Raw genomic sequence first — 18,835 nt, 5'->3', positions numbered from 1 at the left:
AGTTTAGTTGTTATAGGGCTCATTGTAACTTGGAAATGAAACCCGCCCGAAAAACTTTAACCTGTTCACTCATTCAGAAAATGTAGGTCAGATTCAGCATCCGAAGCAAGTCTGGTAGACTAGTGTGCATCCTATTTGTACCATCCATGCAAGTTTGGTCATTATAGGGCTCATTGTACCTTGGAAATGAACCCTGCACCAAAAGCTTTAACCTGTTCACTCAACCGGAAAATGTAGGTCAGATTCAGTATCCGAAGCAAGCCTAGTAATGTGCATCCTTAGATGTATCATTCATGCAAGTTTGGTCAACATAGGGCTTTAGGTTACTTGGAAATGAGACCTGCACCAAAAACTTTAACCTGTTCACTCAACCGTAAAATGTAGGTCAGATTCAGCATCCGAAGCAAGGCTGGTAGTGTACATCCTTAGATGTATCATCCATGCAAGTTTGGTCAAGATAGGGCTTATAGTTACTTGAAAACGAGACCTGCACCAAAAACATTAACCTGTTCACTCAACTGGAAAATGTAGTTCAGATTCAGCATCCGAAGCAAGCCTGGTAATGTGCATCCTTAGATGTACCATCCGTGCAAGTTTGGTCACCATAGGGTTTATAGTTACTTGGAAATGAGACCTACACCAAAAACTGCACCAAAAATGTTAACCTGCTTCAAAAACTTTAACCTGGTCATTCCTTTGCTGAAATTGCAGCATCTGAAACTTTGACTGGTACAATGAAACACATTAGAAGCATCTTCCATGCATGTCTAATCAATATAGGACACAGAAGTACTTAAAAAGAAAACTGCTCCAGAAAACTTAACCTTAACCTGGGACGCCGACACCGACGCCGAGGGTATTACATAAGCTCCCCCAACTTCGTTGAGGTGAGCTAAAAATGCATTTCAGCTAATCAGTAATATTCAGCAATAATCAATAGTGCCCCTACCACACATTAACTGCTGACCCTAGGTCCATACATTTCACAAATTTGGAAAAGGCACCCTTGCTAATAAAAAAGTTTGACTAATACCAAGAAGCAGATTTCCAACAATTCGTTTTCAGTATATAACTAGAACCCTCTCTATGGTACCCCTGACCCATGGGCCTTGAAATTCACAATTCTGGAAGAAAAGCCCCTGCTCATCATAGTTTTATAGGTAGTTCATCTGCTTAATACCCAGGAGTAGAGAAGATTTATAATGTATTTTCACTATAAAATCGATAGAGCCCCGCCCTAACTCCAGAACCCCTGACCATGGGGCCATAACAAACTTAAATTCCCATTACCCAAACATACTTAGTGACAAGTTTAGTTAAAATTGCCCCGGTGGCTCTTGAGAAGAAGTTAAAAATGTAATAAGTTTTCAGACAGACGAACGCCGGACCAAATGTGATCAGAAAGGCTCACTTCAGCCTTCGGCTTAGCTGAGCTAAAAATGCATCAAGATTCCGGAGAGTTGGAAGATGTATGCTTTAAATTTATTACTACCATCTTAATGAAGAAATAAATTTGTAGTTATAAAGTTATACAGATCATTCTCCTGTGTCAAAGATTTTATTGTAGGCAAACAACTTTTTTCTTATTGGCATTCAAATAATATAATCAATTTTTAAAAAAGGATAAAACTTGTGTAATAAGTTTACAAAAAATCCAGAAATATATATTGTTGATATTTTTACGGAGTCTTGACAGTAGTATTATTTTTGAAGAAACAAGGAATCGTGTACCCTTTCGACAATAATAAAACGAGAGAAAAAAAAACTATTGAGCCAGGTCAGGAAAGAGTTGTATCCTCTAAAGCCTGCATGAACACTGTCCGAACAAAAATAATTATTTTCTCAACTTTCATAGTTGAATATATTGATATATTGATAACTTGCTGCTTCTTTTTTCCCCTTCAAACTCCTTTCTTAAACGCTTATATTCGCTTGTAATTTTCCCGGAACAATTACCGTGTATGTTTACATATTTACAATTTCCGGTTTTTTAAATTACAAATTCTGGAAAGTTGTAGTGTAACTCTTTTATGCGAAAGGTAGGAAAATTTGTTTGTGATAATAGCTAGTAAACGTTATATTCATTTCAATAGAGACAAGAAACATATATTGACGCAAGCGTCAAAAATCGGCCGCAAACCAATTAATTGTTCCTTTTATGAAGCAACTAAAGACTGAAATGGTGATCTGTTTTAAAATATCTGATATTTATCTGTTGATATATATCCTCGATCGTGACATTAAACGCTTGTGCACGACATTGCATGATTTTCTTAATTATATAATGCATGTTCAGTATTACATGTATATATATAAGCAAAGTACCCCTGGTCCTCTGCGTCAACAAACCGTGGGCCTGTATAATTAAGAGGCATTTACATTAAAAGTTTAAAGCTAAAGTTTAATGTAATCTACAACTAGATATGCAGTGTAGTTTTAATCTAATAAAAACGCAACAAATATGTGGGGCTCCTTGCTCTCTCTTAGAGGAAAAAAACTAAACTCCCTGTAGATCCGCCACTACATTTCTTCTCTTTCGGTTTCTTTGAGTTGAAGCGGGAAAATTCTTGGCACATTGTAAAACGTGCACTATCCTCGTCTGCTAAGGGCAAAATTTTGTAATATTCTATAGCCTTTTAGGTGTTTTGATGAATTAACATTTAACCATATTTTTGAAAATTTTTATATATGTACATGTGTACACGTCGTTTTAAAATAAATACGTACAACAAATCCTGTTTAAATGGAGAAAGTAAAATTGTGCAATATACATAACGCGGTCTTTCCTTTAGACTATGCCAACACGTCCTAATTTTCTCCGCACATCAAACATGTCTAAGTTTCTCAATCAGGATTGGATGAAAATTTACTTCATTTTTTATTTAAAAAATTAATCTTGTGTTTATTGTGCGTTCTTGTTAAACATTTAGGCGCTCTTTTTAATATACTATTATATTAATGTTAAATATTTTTATTTAAATTGTTTTAACTCCGCAGAAACGCACAGAGACTTCAAACTTTCATATCATATAACCGACCGCCTCCTGGCGGCCGGTAAAAACAATAATACGTAGGACTTTCAGGTATGTTAAAAGTGATTTTTATGATAAGCCAAAGAAGAGTTCTACCATTGAAAAAAACATTAACAGCAATTTCAATATAATATAAAAGTTTCTGATTTATATATTTATACACGTATATCACCATTAGTTTATATTAGAACGTCAAATCAATATTTTTTTTCTTAATAATTGTCGCCATACATGATATAATTGTAATCCGTAGCTTGATATTAGCATACGTTTTGTATTTTACTGATGATACATGTACATGCTGTTAGTATCCTTCAATACTTGATAAATAGCAATTGATTAATATTATTGAAGCAAGTAAAACTAAATATATTCTATGTACTCCTGAAATATTTTCGCTTACATATCGTGTGAAGTTTTTGTATATATTTTTTGAATGAAATTGTATCCTTTTTCTCTGATATTTGTGAAAACATCTAAACCGAAATTAAAATTTGAAAAAATCAGCAGTAATTCAATCTTGTCTGAGTTAAAAATGGTTTTAACTAAACATTAAAAAAATAACCGGGAATACTCAAGATTTACAACTTAAAAAAAAAAAAAATTAAATTCTGTATTGTCCATCATTATTGGCAGGGGAAAATATTTTTTCTGAACCATGTCTGGGTTCTGCTACATGCAGCAGCATTCTTAAGTTGGATTAGGCGGAGTTTTCTGTTCCGTGACGGATTCGTATGATGGTGCAGGTTCTGTATATTGTTGTCCAGTAGGAGGGTAAACAATCTGTTGACCAGGGACTCCGTACTGCTGGCCTGGTGCCCCGTACTGCTGAACTGGTGCCCCATACTGCTGACCCGGTGCCCCGTATTGCATTCCCATGTTATATTGACCACCAACAGGGTAGGGCTGAGTGGGGTACATTCCGGGGGTAGTGTTTGCTGGTGAGACAAGTAGATACATTTAATTGATAATGTAATTTACATTATAAAAAAATCATTTAATGTTAATTAAATAGGTTAAAAGTATTAAAGTAAAAAAAAATTGCTGGTGGTATTTACTTAATCTATATAATTGTGTACAGTGTAAGCAAATTAAATTAATGTTTTCAAGGGTCCATGTTTAATTTGCTCTCAATTGTAATGTTTTAAGTACAGTTTCTGTTCGTTAGCTTCACAATTAATTTAATAATATTTAACTAAATGTTAGTTGAACTATTGGAGTGCATTCAATGAAAAGGTAAAATGTGATCAATAAGTTTTGCAAGAATACAAAATCAATAGATACCTAAATCATTAGGAATGTGGATCGCAGAGTAAAATAATTTAGTGATATAGAATCATGTTTTTTAAAGTTCTCTGTGGAGTTCAATAAGTTAAATGTATATATGTAGACATGTACCTGTTGATATCACCGTTTGCTGGTTCATTCCATTGCTGTAGACAACACCCGGCATTTGTCTTCTCTGTTGTGCTGCACGACAGCAGCAAACCACCATTATGACGATAAAGACGATGAAAAAGATGATACCACTGACGATACCAGCAATGGCTCCGCCTCTACAATGTGTATATATAAATGTACATGTCGTAATGAATATAATATAAAGTTAATACTTGTATACAGATTCTGATATTAACAATGTGTAGAAAAGACTGAGAACTAATCATTCATAATTTAACATTTATAATGCAAAAGAATATTTCATTGATTTTTTTTTTCAATTATGTACCACCTAGTTATTTTACAACTGCAATTATGATTCACTCAAAAGTCTTGAACGTTATTTTTTATCATGGTTGAGATATATTTTGCGGTAAATATTAAAACGATAAAAATTCAATCACTCATTGGATTTCTTACGAATAAATGACAAAACTTTACTCACGATAAATAGACATAGTCGTAGGAATAATAGTAATAATAACTGTATCTGTAGTAACGATATGACCTGTATGCTCCTTCACTACCTATTTCAGAATATAAATAGACAGAGTTGTTGTAAGAGTACAAACATGCTGGTGCTACAAATGTAAAAAACAAAAGTTGTTACCTCAAGTTTAATCAAATACTTTGAAATGATTGTTTACGCCCAATTTTTCTTCTTTTCTGGCAAGATACACAAAAAAGAAGCTTTTTTTTCTTTTATTATATCTTTTTTTATTTCATTTTATTATTCTGACGATGTATGTAAACATAACATTAATTTTTTATTTTACTTTTGCGTAAAATGTTTATTTTTAACCAGGTCCTATACGATAGTTTTCCGGTAAAATGATGGACAGATCTTTAGATTGAGAAATAATAATCATTGCGTTCTTAACTTTTCAATACTTTTTGTTACATTTTTCATTGATATACAAATTTCGAATAGCTATTTGCATAAATAAACAAATTAATATGATAGTATTGTATCTCCTTACAACGCATGGATGATCAAAGTCAAAGGAGTGTCACGTTTCTTCTTTTTTGCGAAGAAAAGTAGGACAAGTCCCACTTAAATTTTAAAGTTTCTTTAATTTCCCTGTATCCCTTCAAAAACCGCAGAGAAACCAATCTCGCACACTTGGGACCTTCTTCAGATTTACTTGTAAGTTATGGACAGAATTCTCAATAGCATTCACCCAATAGGCAAGCTTATATCGACGGTCTGCAGTGACAGCGTCTTTCACTATACCATTGCAGTTTGTCCGTATGTTTTGTTCTACCTGGGGACTCGATAATAAAAAAAATCGCCAGGAAAAAACTCAATTTCACTTTTAAACTAAAGATCTGGTGGTAATATAATTTCATTAAATGTCTTTTACTTTTCGTCATAACTACACCTAAATCAAACTGCTCTCCGGCTCCCCGTAGTGTCATCAAACGTTGCAATTTTTCATTTGTTATGTTTTCCATTTTCCTATTTCGAATTCTCGGGAAATTGCCAAAAATTTATCAAATGCCTTGAAATTTTCCAAAGAACGACACAATAGATAGTAGTTTAAAAATAATTGTATTCCAATCTTGGCTACTTATAAATATATTACGAAATACTTTTCTAGTATTTTATTAGGAAACATTGCAGACTACATGTACTTGATTGTGCGCCGTAGGATCGTACCCTTTGCACATTCAACCATAATAAAAATTTTACGTTTTGGTCTATATTTTATCATAATATTAAGATGTACTTAAATATGATAAATAAACAAACATTTGCTGAAAATTTCAGTTTAGAGTGCCGATTATGTTTGAGAAAACGCTTTTTCCATAATTTCACCTGACAGGTACAACTCTCGTATAAAAATCAATCTCATGTACTGTATAGATTTCTTTCCTTAAGACATGGATTTCACAATGTCTTTTTTACATAGAAGTCAACGGTTAACGATCCAATCATTTTTTTTATCAGATAAAAGAAACACTACAGCCAATTATATAATACAATTGAAAATATTATAAAAACAATATACACAATCGACTTACTTTGTAACAGATCAAAAAGTATAACACAAGGAAGTGTGTACAGTAACTCCGTGAACGCCATTTTGTTGTTGAAAAACAAGTTGACTGAATATGAAATCAATGGGTACCAGACCATGGAAGGTATTTAAACAGACTGGGTGAAGGGTATATTTAGGCCTCAATGATCTCTGAATACAATAACATTAAAAGAAACTTGTACCATAGCTGAACATCTATACACCACATTTTCTTTGTTCGAAACTATGGTGTATTTTGAGCAAACCAACACTTTTCTATGATCAATATATATCCCACTAATTTCTAACTCCGCCTTTGTGCGATCTAGTAAAGTTAACATTTTTAAAATGAATATTCATCGTTTATTGTATTTATTGTATTTATCGAATACAACTCAAAACAAAATTACAAAAATAAACACACGCACCATTGCACAAACATCTGTTCTCTCAAAATAAAATATCTTTAATGAGATACCAATTCACATAAAACAAGTACAAAAGTAAGTTCTCTCTCTCTCTCTCTCTCTGAAATTAACCGGCTTTTTTGAAATAGTTATTTAAAAAGAACACATACAAAATAGAGAGTTTTTCTCTCAAAGTAGCAAAACCATTCGAGCACGTGTCTCTTCGTGAGATACCGGTATATCTTGTTTGGTCAAGCGTGCATAAAAGTATAATCCCCTAGATTTACTCATATAGCATTTCTTTTATAAAAAAATCAATGGCTATAATCTTTTATTACTTTTATTTTTTTTATTTAAATACAGTGCAGCTGCAGTGTATTTATTGACAACACATTATAAGGATATAATTTTAATCACATTAATATTTTGACACTGTTTATCTTAACTTTACATTTCTCAGTCGATGTTTTGCACGCTTGATTAAGCAGACTAACTCTAGATCTAATTTTAGAATCCACTATACAGGTTATAGCTATGGTACAAGTGAGTTACCGTTATGTTTTTCTATTGGTTCGCTATAGATACCCGATGACATTTTGAAACACCCACTCGGGGCGTTGCCCCTCGTGACTGTTTCAAAATGTCATCGGGTATCTATAGCAAACCAATAGAAAAACATACGGTAACTATTACATACCAGAAATAAATTTTCTTATCTCCTACATAAAAGAGTTACGCGGGTATTTTTTTCAAGATATCTTTCAATAAAAAATGTTATCAATTAAGAATGTTAATTTTGTACCAGGTCAAAATACACTTTTAGAAATTATGCAGAAAGAAAAATCATATATTTTTAAAAACTTATGTGCTGAACGCTGGTGTTTCTATTGCAGGTGGTCTCTTTCAGGTACTGTAGTCTCTTGTCATTCTGACAACCTATACTGAATAAATTGAAACTAGGGCTAATTGTAACAGGAACCGTTACAGATGTTCCCCAAATGCTCCCCAACTCCCTTTTGGTGCCATACTCCCTTTAAGCTTCATTAAAAACGACAAACTCTATGCATTTTACACTGTAACAACGTTTCCCTGAAGTATACCGAGTATATTCAAATTTTAGCATTTGCACGCGTGCACATGTAAATGCATGTGCGTAATGACCATATTCTCTTGTCTACACTATCTATATACATTAATATAATAAAATAATAAAGCATTTAATCCAAAAGTATTAAAAAATACGCTTCATCAAGTGTATTTTTGATTTTACCCACCTCACGTGCATGCACGTGCATGCATGTACATGATGACCTTACCTTTTTGTAGGAATCCACTATGTCTATCTATGTTCTAAATCCCATCCTGTTTGGTTGAAAATCAAAGGAGTTATACCCATTTAAAGTTTAAGCCAATCAGATTGCAGCGCACGTGCATGCGCGTGTTTTCATGATACCTGCTATATATTATGTTGTAGTATATCCTAATGCATGACTATGTTTAAAATTTCAAAGCATTTCGTCAAAAAACAAAAGAGATATTGAAATCTTTGTTTCAGCCAATCAGAGGGAAGCGCACGTGCATACACGTGAGTTCGTGCTAATTTGACAATGTCATATTATCTAGACTATTAATATATCCTTATAGAATGAGTTTCAAAGCATTTCAATAAAAAATGTAAAAGTTATGGCTATAATAAGTATATCAGTCATTTCACTCATTTCACGCGCACGCACGTGCATGCGTATGCGCGCAAAATGACCTTCGTTGTGCACACCTACACTTGACACCTATTAACCCTAAAAAGGTTTTAACTTAGTTGGGTTAACAGTTTCTGAGAACACTCGCGGACAAAAAAAGTACCGGAGAACAAAGAAGAAAAAAAAGAATAATAATAATAATAATAACTAGTGCTAATTGTAACGGGAACCGTTACAGATGTTCCCCAAACGCTCCCCAACTCCCTTTCGGTGCCATATCCCCTGTAAGCTTCATTAAATAAGACAAACTCTGTGCATTTTTGACTTTAACAATGTTTTCCCAGAGGGATATCAATTATATTCAATTTTAGCATTGCACCCAAGCGCATGTGAATGCATGTGCGTTATGACCATATTATCTTGTCTACACTATCTATATATTTCAATATACTATATATTAGAGCATTCAGTCCAAAAGTAATAAAAATCACTCATTCAAGAGTATTTTTAAATATACTCGTTTCAAATGCACGCACGTGCGTGCACGTGCATGATGATAATACCTTCGTGTAGGAGTCCCTTTCATTTATCTATGTTCTAAATCCCATCCTGTTTGGTTGAAAAACAAGGAAGTTATAGCCATTTAAAGTTTCAGCCAATCAGATTTCAGCACACGTGCATGCGCATAATTTCATGATTTTTTTAATATCATTTTGTAGGATATCCTAATGCATGACTATATTTTAAATTTCAAAGAATTTCGTCAAAAAACAAAGGAGAAATAGTTATTTAAAGTTTCAGCCAATCAGATTGCAGCACACGTGCATGCGCGTGATTTCATGATTTTTTTTCTATATCATTTTGTAGGATATCCTAATGCATGACTATATTTTAAATTTCAAAGAATTTCGTCAAAAAACAAAGGAGAAATAGCCATTTAAAGTTTCAGCCAATCAGATTGCAGCACACGTGCATGCGCGTGATTTCTTGATTTTTTTTCTATATCATTTTGTAGGATATCCTAATGCATGACTATATTTTAAATTTCAAAGAATTTCGTCAAAAAACAAAGGAGATATTGCCATTTAAAGTTTCAGCCAATCAGCTTGCAGCACGCGCACATGCGCATGCTTTCATGAAAATTCTTATATATCATGTGGTAGATCTTCATAATGTAGGACTATGTTCAAAATTTCAAAGGATTATGACAAGAAACAAGAAAGTTATTGAGACTTTAATTTCAGCCAATCAGAGCAAAGCGCACGTGCGTGCGCGTGAGATCTTGCTATTTTGACCATGCTATCTTGTCTATACTACTAATGTATCCTTACATTATGAGTTTCAAAAAAATTCATCAAAAAATAGAAAAGTTACGGCAATATCCATTATATTGGTAATTTCACATGTTGCACGTGCGCGCTCTTGCAAGCACGTGCGCGCAAAATGACCTTTGTTTGGCAACTCTACATAACATGCCTACTGACCCTAAAAAGGTTTCACCTAAGTCGGATGTGTAGTTTACAAGATCACTCGTGGACAAAATTTTCCCAGGAAGAAGAAAAATAATAATAATAATAATAATAATAATAATAATAAGAAACAGAGTAAAAACAATATGTTCCCCAACTTCGTTTGGGGAACATAATAAGAAACCGAGTAAAAACAATATGTTCCCAAACTCCGTTTGGGGAACATAATAAAGAAGGTATTACATGTAACTAAACCGTATTTCATTTCTCCTCATATAATGTAGAGATTTGCCAAAATTTTATCGTTAATCAAATAAAACAAAATGTCGAAAGAATCAGCAGTCTAATGAAGTCATCGATGCAGTCGAATTTAAAATTTATTTCAAATGACTATATATGATCGAAACTCAAAATGACAGTAAGAAGATGAACAAGGCGGACAGAATGCCTTTAGCGTCAGATATTAAGAAATAAAATCTTATTCAGTATGGGAATTGAGTAATTAAATTAGCTTCTAATTATTGTAATTTTTGTAATTATGAGGGGAAAAAATACTTTTTTGTGAAAAAAAAAATCTCGTAAAAAATGTTTCTTTCATAAAATTTTAAGATGGTATTCGTGTGATTCGAACCCTAGCAATAAAAATCCAACGTATCAATAGCATTGTGCTTTGAGACTAACGTGTTAACCACTATGCTACACCACTCATGGTGATTTTAGGCATGTTTGTGATATGACCCGCGACTTAATGGACTTGACTTATTTTTCGGAAAGTTGCTAATGCTGTGTCATAAAAGTGTACTTTAAAGGTATAGTGGGTCTTCGCTCCATGTTTTTGTAAACCAAAAAATGTGTATTTTATTGCATACTTTTAGGATCATCTTTCAAAAAAAATGGAGAGAGGACCCACCCATATTGAAAATGTATAAATATGAGAAAATGATCGTTTTCTTTTCTTTTTAGTGTGTGTATGCTTTTTCATAGGCAAATATTTTCAGTCTTTTTGAAATTTTTATAAATTATAGAGATTTTACACAAAATATACTTCAATATTAGATGAAATATCAAATAAAATTTGGATTTAATTGAGATTAAAATTTTCACTTCTTATTTGTCGCACTATAGGCACTTCGCCCGCCTTATTCACCCATCTTTAAAAATCTTGAAAGGAATCCACTAATTCTGCAGTTTCACCCCACAATCGTACTGCTAAACACTGACTGGAATTCTACAGAACTGGTTGAACAAATATGCGTGGTTAAAATATTTCAGAAAAAGGTAGGCCTATTAATTACAAGTTGAGAAGTACCGATATTGATTTGATAAACTAATCATGTTTTCATGTAATGTAACACTATATAAACAAAAATAAGTAATGTAGATTTTTGTTTATAAAGGGAGAGGATAGTATCTTTTTTTACACTGGAGGTAATATTCGGTTAATATTATTACATACATGTATACAACACCTTTTGGTCAACAATGTAATCTTACTGGATTTCATGGACTTTTACGCATCCAAGGTATGATATTGTGGATGTACATGTAACAGAAACGTATGATAGACAGGGAAATACACCACACTACAAATTACTCTGAGCTATTGAAACTTCAGACCTGTTTACCCATATCGTTGTCTCTCAGTATTTTTTATTAGATTTGTCCGTAAGATTTGGCATTTACCAGTAAGATTTTATTTTCCATCAATCTTACATATATAAATAGCGAATAACTGCTTTTCTGATTACAAAAACATGGTTAACAACATGGTCTTTGTCATTTTATAATACCACAGCGTTTTGGCAACCTGACATCGCTTTTGTGTTTGAAATCTCTCTCTTTTTCAGCGATAAAAAGCATGAAACTAAGATAGATGATAACGAAATCTAACTGTTAAATTCCAACAAGCGCTTTTTCCGATTTCCGTATTTTCATAATGGCAAAACGTGAGACGTATTTCAGAATAAAAATCCGTACAAAATACGGCGAAATCGTAAGTGTACACAGGTCTGAAACTTTTACAGTCTATTGGGTGCAACTACAAGCCTGTAATGCAGGAGAAGGAATTAATGTCTTTCAATGTGTCGATTCATTCTAACACATGAACAAAGACAACTGGGCCCTCTTAGATTCATTACTGAATCTTAATAAATACCAGGTAGGTCAGCTGTTTGTATTCCATTATGACAAAGCTTGCTAAGCATTGTCATGTTATCCTAGCAATAAATGGGAATGATAGAGAGGCTTCAGTGTCCTGAAAGAAATAATAGTCAGCTTAGAAACGGAGTAACACAGTTTTGAATTCTTTACTCTTGGTATCAACTTATAGACCTAAACCTGAATATTTAATATTGAAGAGGCTGTAGCCTTTGGAGAAATTCTAGATTAAAACTTAATTGTTGATGTACATGTAACAGAAACAAATTTTAAATTTAACGTTATTAGTTATTGTATCTATGTACAAAAATGTGGAAAATGTTAAAAATGAATTTTTCACCACACCGATCAAACAAATGCACTAAATCTTTTGATCCGAAATTTGACGGTAACCAGAGTAACACACTTTGGCTACTAGAGACAAATGTGCTGTTGCCAGAGTGACACACAATAGATGTTTTCATATATAAATCACTGAAAAATGCTTACGAGTTCTCGAAACTCTACCATATGGTTTTTGTAAAAATGAAAGTTTTGCCCTTAAATAATTTCATTATAATAATTGTATTGAGTAGACTTGTATAATGATATCACTGTTCGTATAAAATGTCTAGGATTATTGAATTTTAAAAGCCACTGTTCATTCATTTCTGCACACTTGTTAACATCGACAATTCCTGCTCCCTCGTTGAGATGGATACAGTATTTGCAGCTTTATCGTAGAAAATCTAAGATATCGCAATGTACATTTTCAAGTGTTTCCGTTAACTGTATAAGAAGGACACGTTCCTCTTCCAACCACAGATTCGTATGATGGAGCTGGTTCATCGTATGGAGGCGGAGAGGCTACGCTAAGCGAATGGTCACGTGATTCGATTCCATGTTCAAAAGGAGAATTACAATGAAGCGCATTGAAGTGGTAAAATTATCCGTTCGAATGGAACGTTTTGAGCTATCTTTAGAGTGTTTATTGTCATCTCATGACACGCCCATTTCTTTAGAAATGGATAAAACGGTCAAGTTGTTTCTTCAAATACATGTAGAACAGGTTTTCCATAAATATAATAGCCAATCAATTTGAGGATCTAAATAAACACCGAGTAAACACGTGTTCGACCGAAACATGTGTTGTGGTAACTTCGATAGACATGATAAGTTTAAAAATATGTACATATTCGTTGCAATTTGTGTTTTACAGAAACAGGGAGTCTCTAACTCCCTTTCTAATTTTTTTAAAGCTCCATTTTAGTGTAACTCATGATGCTTGTCGCGAAGAACGGGGTGTCCTAAAACTACGACGAACATTTCTTTCTCGTTTCTAAAAATATGGGCGTGTCATTATGTTACAATTGACATTCAAAACATGACTCAGAACTTTTCATCCAAACGGAAAATTTTACCACTTCAATGCGCTTCATTGTATATAGTCCACTGTATGAATAGAGTTGGAAAGAGGATAAAACTTCGATAGAATTAGATGAGTAGGTTTTTGGTTGATAGTGAACTCCTGCAGACTCAGTTGCTGTAAAATTCAAAGGCATATAATTAGTTTCACTTCCTAGCAACAGTCGGTTGTCTACTTGTTATTTGTTACAACAGTTTATAAAATTATGTTTTTGGTTGAGTAAAACCCAATTATGAAAATGTCCTTTTCCATTATATTGTGTAGAATGAAGGATATAGAGATAACAAATAGTATTCAATATCCAAGTCCATAAAATAATACTAAATGGGAGCAGAGCAAACACGGACATCCAAAACATCAAAGGTGGGATCAGGTATGTACCATGGAGGGGTAAGCATTCCCTGCCGACTGGTCACACCCACCATTTGCTCCTTTTCATTATCGGGAATAAATGGAAAATCCGTCAATTCAGTGTATAAATAATGGACTAACAATTAGTATGAAAAACGTCAGTTAGTATTTGACCCAATGATTGTATTTGCTGACAAGGTCATTGAATCGACTATAAAACTTAAGGAATGATGACGAGACTGCTGATATTCCTTTTTCATCAACTTGTTTGTCAATAATTTACCTCGTTTTAGAAACTGTTTATACGTAAAGCATACTCTTGCGTATCGAATCAACTGAGAGATATTAACTCCAAATGCAGGTGATGAAGGTGCATTGCTGCATAAGTAAGGGAAGTTGACGATAGAAAAGTTAAAGTCATCACGTTTATCATAGAGCTTGATTGTTAGATTACCATTTTAATTATCATCTTTTTTAAAGTAAAAATATCCATGTATGACACAAAACTATATCCATACAGAAATATGAATATGTACACTGTAATCAATTAAAATTTTAACATATTATAGCATGTTCTTACAATACAGTTTCTTAAACCGTTGTCTAAATTAAAAAAAAAAAGACCATAAGTAACAGGCTGATCTTACATGTAGAATTGCACAAAAAAGCAAGATTAATTAATCGTAAAGGAATTTGTTTCAAATAGGAACTTACATGTAACTATACTCTGTTGGTTTTCTTGGTTGGCATTCATTCCACAAGTATCGACATTTTCATCCACATTTTTGTTGCAACGGCAACAAACGCAACAACAGCAAACCATGCAGGTAATCCAAAAGAATATAATTACGCCCATACCAATATCTCCAATTTCAAATCTAATGCTTAACGTAAATCATATTTGAAAATTAGAGTAAGCAATCATCACTAGACTAGAATTTATATGAAAGGTGTAAGAGCATTAAATGCGATTACTATTTAACTGTATGGCTGAAAAAAAGAATAATAAGTCAAAGCAGCTTGAACTGTGAACTTAAGAGGCAGTCTAACGATAAACCAGGCGATGGGTGCAAGATCGCATGTCACAGATTTTAATTAGTTTTTGCATGTGGACTTATTTAAGGTAAATCACTCGTCAAATTTGTTAAATCAAGGATTTTTTGGGAAGTATATTTTGGATAAGTACTCATATAGTATGACTCAAAATCGCAGAGAAAATAGGGGGTCAGTGTGCATCTTACTGATGTATGGTACAATTAAGTTGACCTTTTTGCAACTTAAATTTTAACTCTTTGATTTATATTACTTTATCTCTAATTTTATTTTATCAGATGTTACTACGTTAATAAATTTAATCTTATTTTACATAAAATAGTTTGAATAATATTTATCATTGAAGAAATCTTGCAAATTAATGTGCGTTTATTATTGTGTGACCTTTTTGCACTCAAAAATAACATATTTGGGGAATTAAAAAACTTAATACGCAATAAAATATTTTCTTACATCAAGCTTTTTAGGAGTTAAGTGCTGATCAGTCACAAGTATCAAGTAGTTTAAAATAATGAAAGAAAAAGTTGGGGTCAGTGATGTTAATTTTGAAATATTGGTCAAAATATGTGATTTTCTGGCAAAAAATGGTGTAAATTTTATCTTGACTTCTTTAATATATCTTCATTTCTTGGCAAAGTTTGTTGAGGGAAGGTGTAAAACTTGTTCTAAAAATATAAATTAATACCTGTATTAAATATTTCTGCAAAATCATAACGGAAAATATTCTCCGAGTAAAAGTATGTGAGGCTCAAGTTTCAAGACATTAAATTTAATAAATGTGCAGATTTGCAGAAATTTCTGCTGAATATTCTTCCACCACAAGAAATAGTCCCTCATAAATCTTGCTTCTTTGTAGATTTTTAAGCTGTTTTTTCAATGAATGTTAAAAAATTTACATTGTTGAATATAAATATTTTATAAAAATTGAATTTTAATAAATATTTTTAAGTAAGGGGTTCTGCGTGACCTTTACAAAAAACCTGATGAGTGACTTACCTTAAGCAAGTGTTTACATATGACAACATGAGAAAAAAATTAATTGCTCCTCTAGTTTTATTTTTGTTAAATGCTTAAGTCTAAGTGTAAAAAGGTCATCATGAGAGTAAAAAATTACTACGTTTTTATTTTGTTTCATGTAATAAAATAGTTGTTGGAACATATTTCTCGCCTTTGCATGATCCAGTTGATCTTTACAAGTTTTAGCTAAAATAAAAGTGGCGTGACCTTGACATACACGAAAACCAACGAAATGGTAGATACAACCTCTGCTTTCCCGGCACTTAAATTGTGCAGTCTTTTCTTGCTTTACAGTGCAGTTAAATTGTCATATCTTCGCTTCGCTATATACTCAAGACATGATTTTCAAAAGTTTTTCTCTCTATGCTACAGATTTGTTTAAAGAAGCACATGATTTTGACTCATTGTGTTACTTTAACCTCCTCCAAAATTATGAATTTTATTACTCCTCTGTCAGCGTTTCTGTGCTAGGATGAATTTTTTTTTAATTATTTAGTAAAATTTGGATTTGAATATTTCTCACTCAAATCTTTATTTATATTTCCCCCCTGTATACTTTTACTGGTATGAATTTGCGTATCACTTACCTAGAGTGATAGTAGTAAAATCCACCACAATCTGTTTTAAAGAAACATGCAAGCTATTGATCAAAAATTTATTTTATTCTAATTTGCGAACTGAGTGTTTAGTCAAGTTCTCCAAATTAAACTTCATCAATTTGTAAACGAAAATCTTCTGAGGAAATTTCCTAGGCAGACGCTTTCCTTTTATTCAAAAAAGGTAAAGTGGGTCGTTTCTACATGTTTTTGATGAAAGACAAATGTATACTATTTCGCAAACTTTGAGGGAATCAAAATGCCCATGGACCACATCACTCACCTGAGCACATTTACACCAAACTGGGTGGGGGGGGGGGGGAGGGGGGTTGAATTTCAACAAACTACTCAAAAATGCTACAAACATACCAATGGCACAAATAGCTTTACTGTTCGTAAACAGTACTGATTCATGATTTTAAAAAATGCATTAACTACTCAAAAGCTGGATCTATAACCAAAAAAATTCATTCGCATTCATGATTTGTTGGTTGGTCGTAGGTACAAGTAGGTGCATGAAGTTAAATCACTGCATTACAGTTTATAAATGAGGACAAATTGTTTAAAAGTCTTTTAGAAACCAACAGAGTTATATACACTTAAATTCTATGTAAACTTTCTATCAAAAATATATATTTTCTGAAAATTATTGTTCATTACAATGCCACTCCGAGAAAAATAACCTTAATTTCTTCCAGAAAATAATTTTGTTGCAGGATATTTCATATCATGTATCATTTCATATCACTATGCGCAGAAGAATATGATTCTTTCATTTAAACGACAAAGGTTAAGACGCATATAAAATCCTTTCCATTTAAAAATATATCCAAAAGACCAAAAATATATATTTCAAACTCCTTTCAAGAATAATAACATATTTATAAATAAATGTATATAATGATAAAATTTAATACCTTTTATCAAGAAAAGAATCCAAACACTAGCCAAATATACTAATTTACCGAGAGCCATCTCTGCCGTTGAATTAAGGAAGTAAATTATGGAAAAGGTTTCAAAGTAAAGGAACTGAAGCATGAAAATGTCAACAGCATTTTGCAATTCGTATATATTAACGAGGGCTATTTGGAAATTATTGAGACGTTGTGTATATTTTTCTTTCTAATAAACGTCTTCGGGTAAAAATTTGCCTATACGTTAAATCTGACAAACATTCAAAATTTCAACAAGCAAGAAATATTTAACAAATTATACATTTTTTTTCACTTCAGTGGTACATGTGCATAAATGTTCCATTGGAAGGGGTACCCCGGCGCAGTCATGAAATCAGATATTGAAAATATGTAACATCAACGTTGAAACTCCCGCTGGACCCATAATAAGAGCGAAAATTTATGTGTATAATTTTTAGCTCTACTACCTGGTTCGAGACCAGAAGAGCTTATGCGATAGTAATGCGTCCGGCGTCCGTCCGTCTGTCTGTAAACATTTTTTTTTCAAAATGCTTCTCCTACAGTTTTGGTCTGATTTCAATACCGGTATTACTCGGCGCACAAATAGACTACACTAAGATACACAATTCTATCTATCGGTTTTCGATTTCGATGAACGGTGTTACTAAAAATAAATTTTTTTGTGAAAACTTCTCCTCCTACAGTTTTGGTCACTTGGCACAAAGTAGACTACACCAAGGTCTCGCTCCATTGACCTGTTCTAGACAAGTCTCACAAATTCTCGCGCAAAGAGAATGGTACTGAAAGAACACAACTATGGCGGAAATTTTATATATATATATATATATATATATATATATATATATATATATTTATTATATACCCATCAATTTCCTTGTTTTTGTTACTGTTAATTTTACAGAGTTTGATCCGATTTTCCGGATCACCACACTGTGGTTTTCTGAAACTGATGACGTGGTACGCAGAAACATGACATTATTTTTTTTGCGCGTTAAAAAGTCCCTGTTTTTATGCTTTGTTTTATGGATAAATATTATACAATTGATATGAAAAGTTTTATTCTGCTCTATTTAGCTAGTTATAAGGGGGTATATGATAAATTTATCATTATAACAGTAACTTGATCCGAAGAGCCGTATCACGTCTCGTTGACTGGCGCGTATCAACAGATAAAACTCGACGCTTCGCGACTCGTTAGATCTGATGATCCGCGCCTGTCAACTCGACGTGATACGGCCCTTCTGTTATAATTATA

General features: G+C 32.8%; 1 protein-coding gene across 1 annotated transcript; it reads right to left on the bottom strand.

The window, feature by feature from the left end:
* Positions 1 to 1,855: 1,855 nt before the first annotated feature.
* On the bottom strand, positions 1,856 to 6,599 carry LOC134282686 (cysteine and tyrosine-rich protein 1-like). The gene is made up of 4 exons (XM_062765091.1): positions 6,498 to 6,599; positions 4,918 to 4,999; positions 4,431 to 4,588; positions 1,856 to 3,970 (listed from the first exon to the last, which is right to left on the bottom strand). Exons 1-4 carry the CDS (start codon positions 6,556 to 6,558, stop codon positions 3,723 to 3,725), a joined length of 549 nt encoding a protein of 182 aa, XP_062621075.1. The 5' UTR covers positions 6,559 to 6,599; the 3' UTR covers positions 1,856 to 3,722.
* Between the last annotated feature and the right edge of the window lie 12,236 nt (positions 6,600 to 18,835).

The sequence above is a fragment of the Saccostrea cucullata genome, unplaced genomic scaffold, assembly GCF_032062105.1.
Source record: "Saccostrea cucullata isolate Sc308-1 unplaced genomic scaffold, CSIRO_AGI_Scuc_v1 ctg183, whole genome shotgun sequence".
NCBI lineage: Eukaryota > Metazoa > Mollusca > Bivalvia > Ostreida > Ostreidae > Saccostrea > Saccostrea cuccullata.
The sequence above is the reverse complement of the archived record's forward strand: the minus strand, read 5'-3'. Positions and strand labels throughout refer to the sequence as shown.

Bases quoted from the DNA above. Each gene is read 5' to 3' on its own strand.
- LOC134282686 (XM_062765091.1), bottom strand. From the start codon at position 6,558: ATGGCGTTCACGGAGTTACTGTACACACTTCCTTGTGTTATACTTTTT. The intron at 5,000-6,497 runs GTAAGTCGATTG...ATTCTGAAATAG, and splicing joins ACTTTTTGATCTGTTACAAA to GTAGTGAAGGAGCATACAGG. The intron at 4,589-4,917 runs GTGAGTAAAGTT...TACACATTGTAG, and splicing joins TACGACTATGTCTATTTATC to AGGCGGAGCCATTGCTGGTA.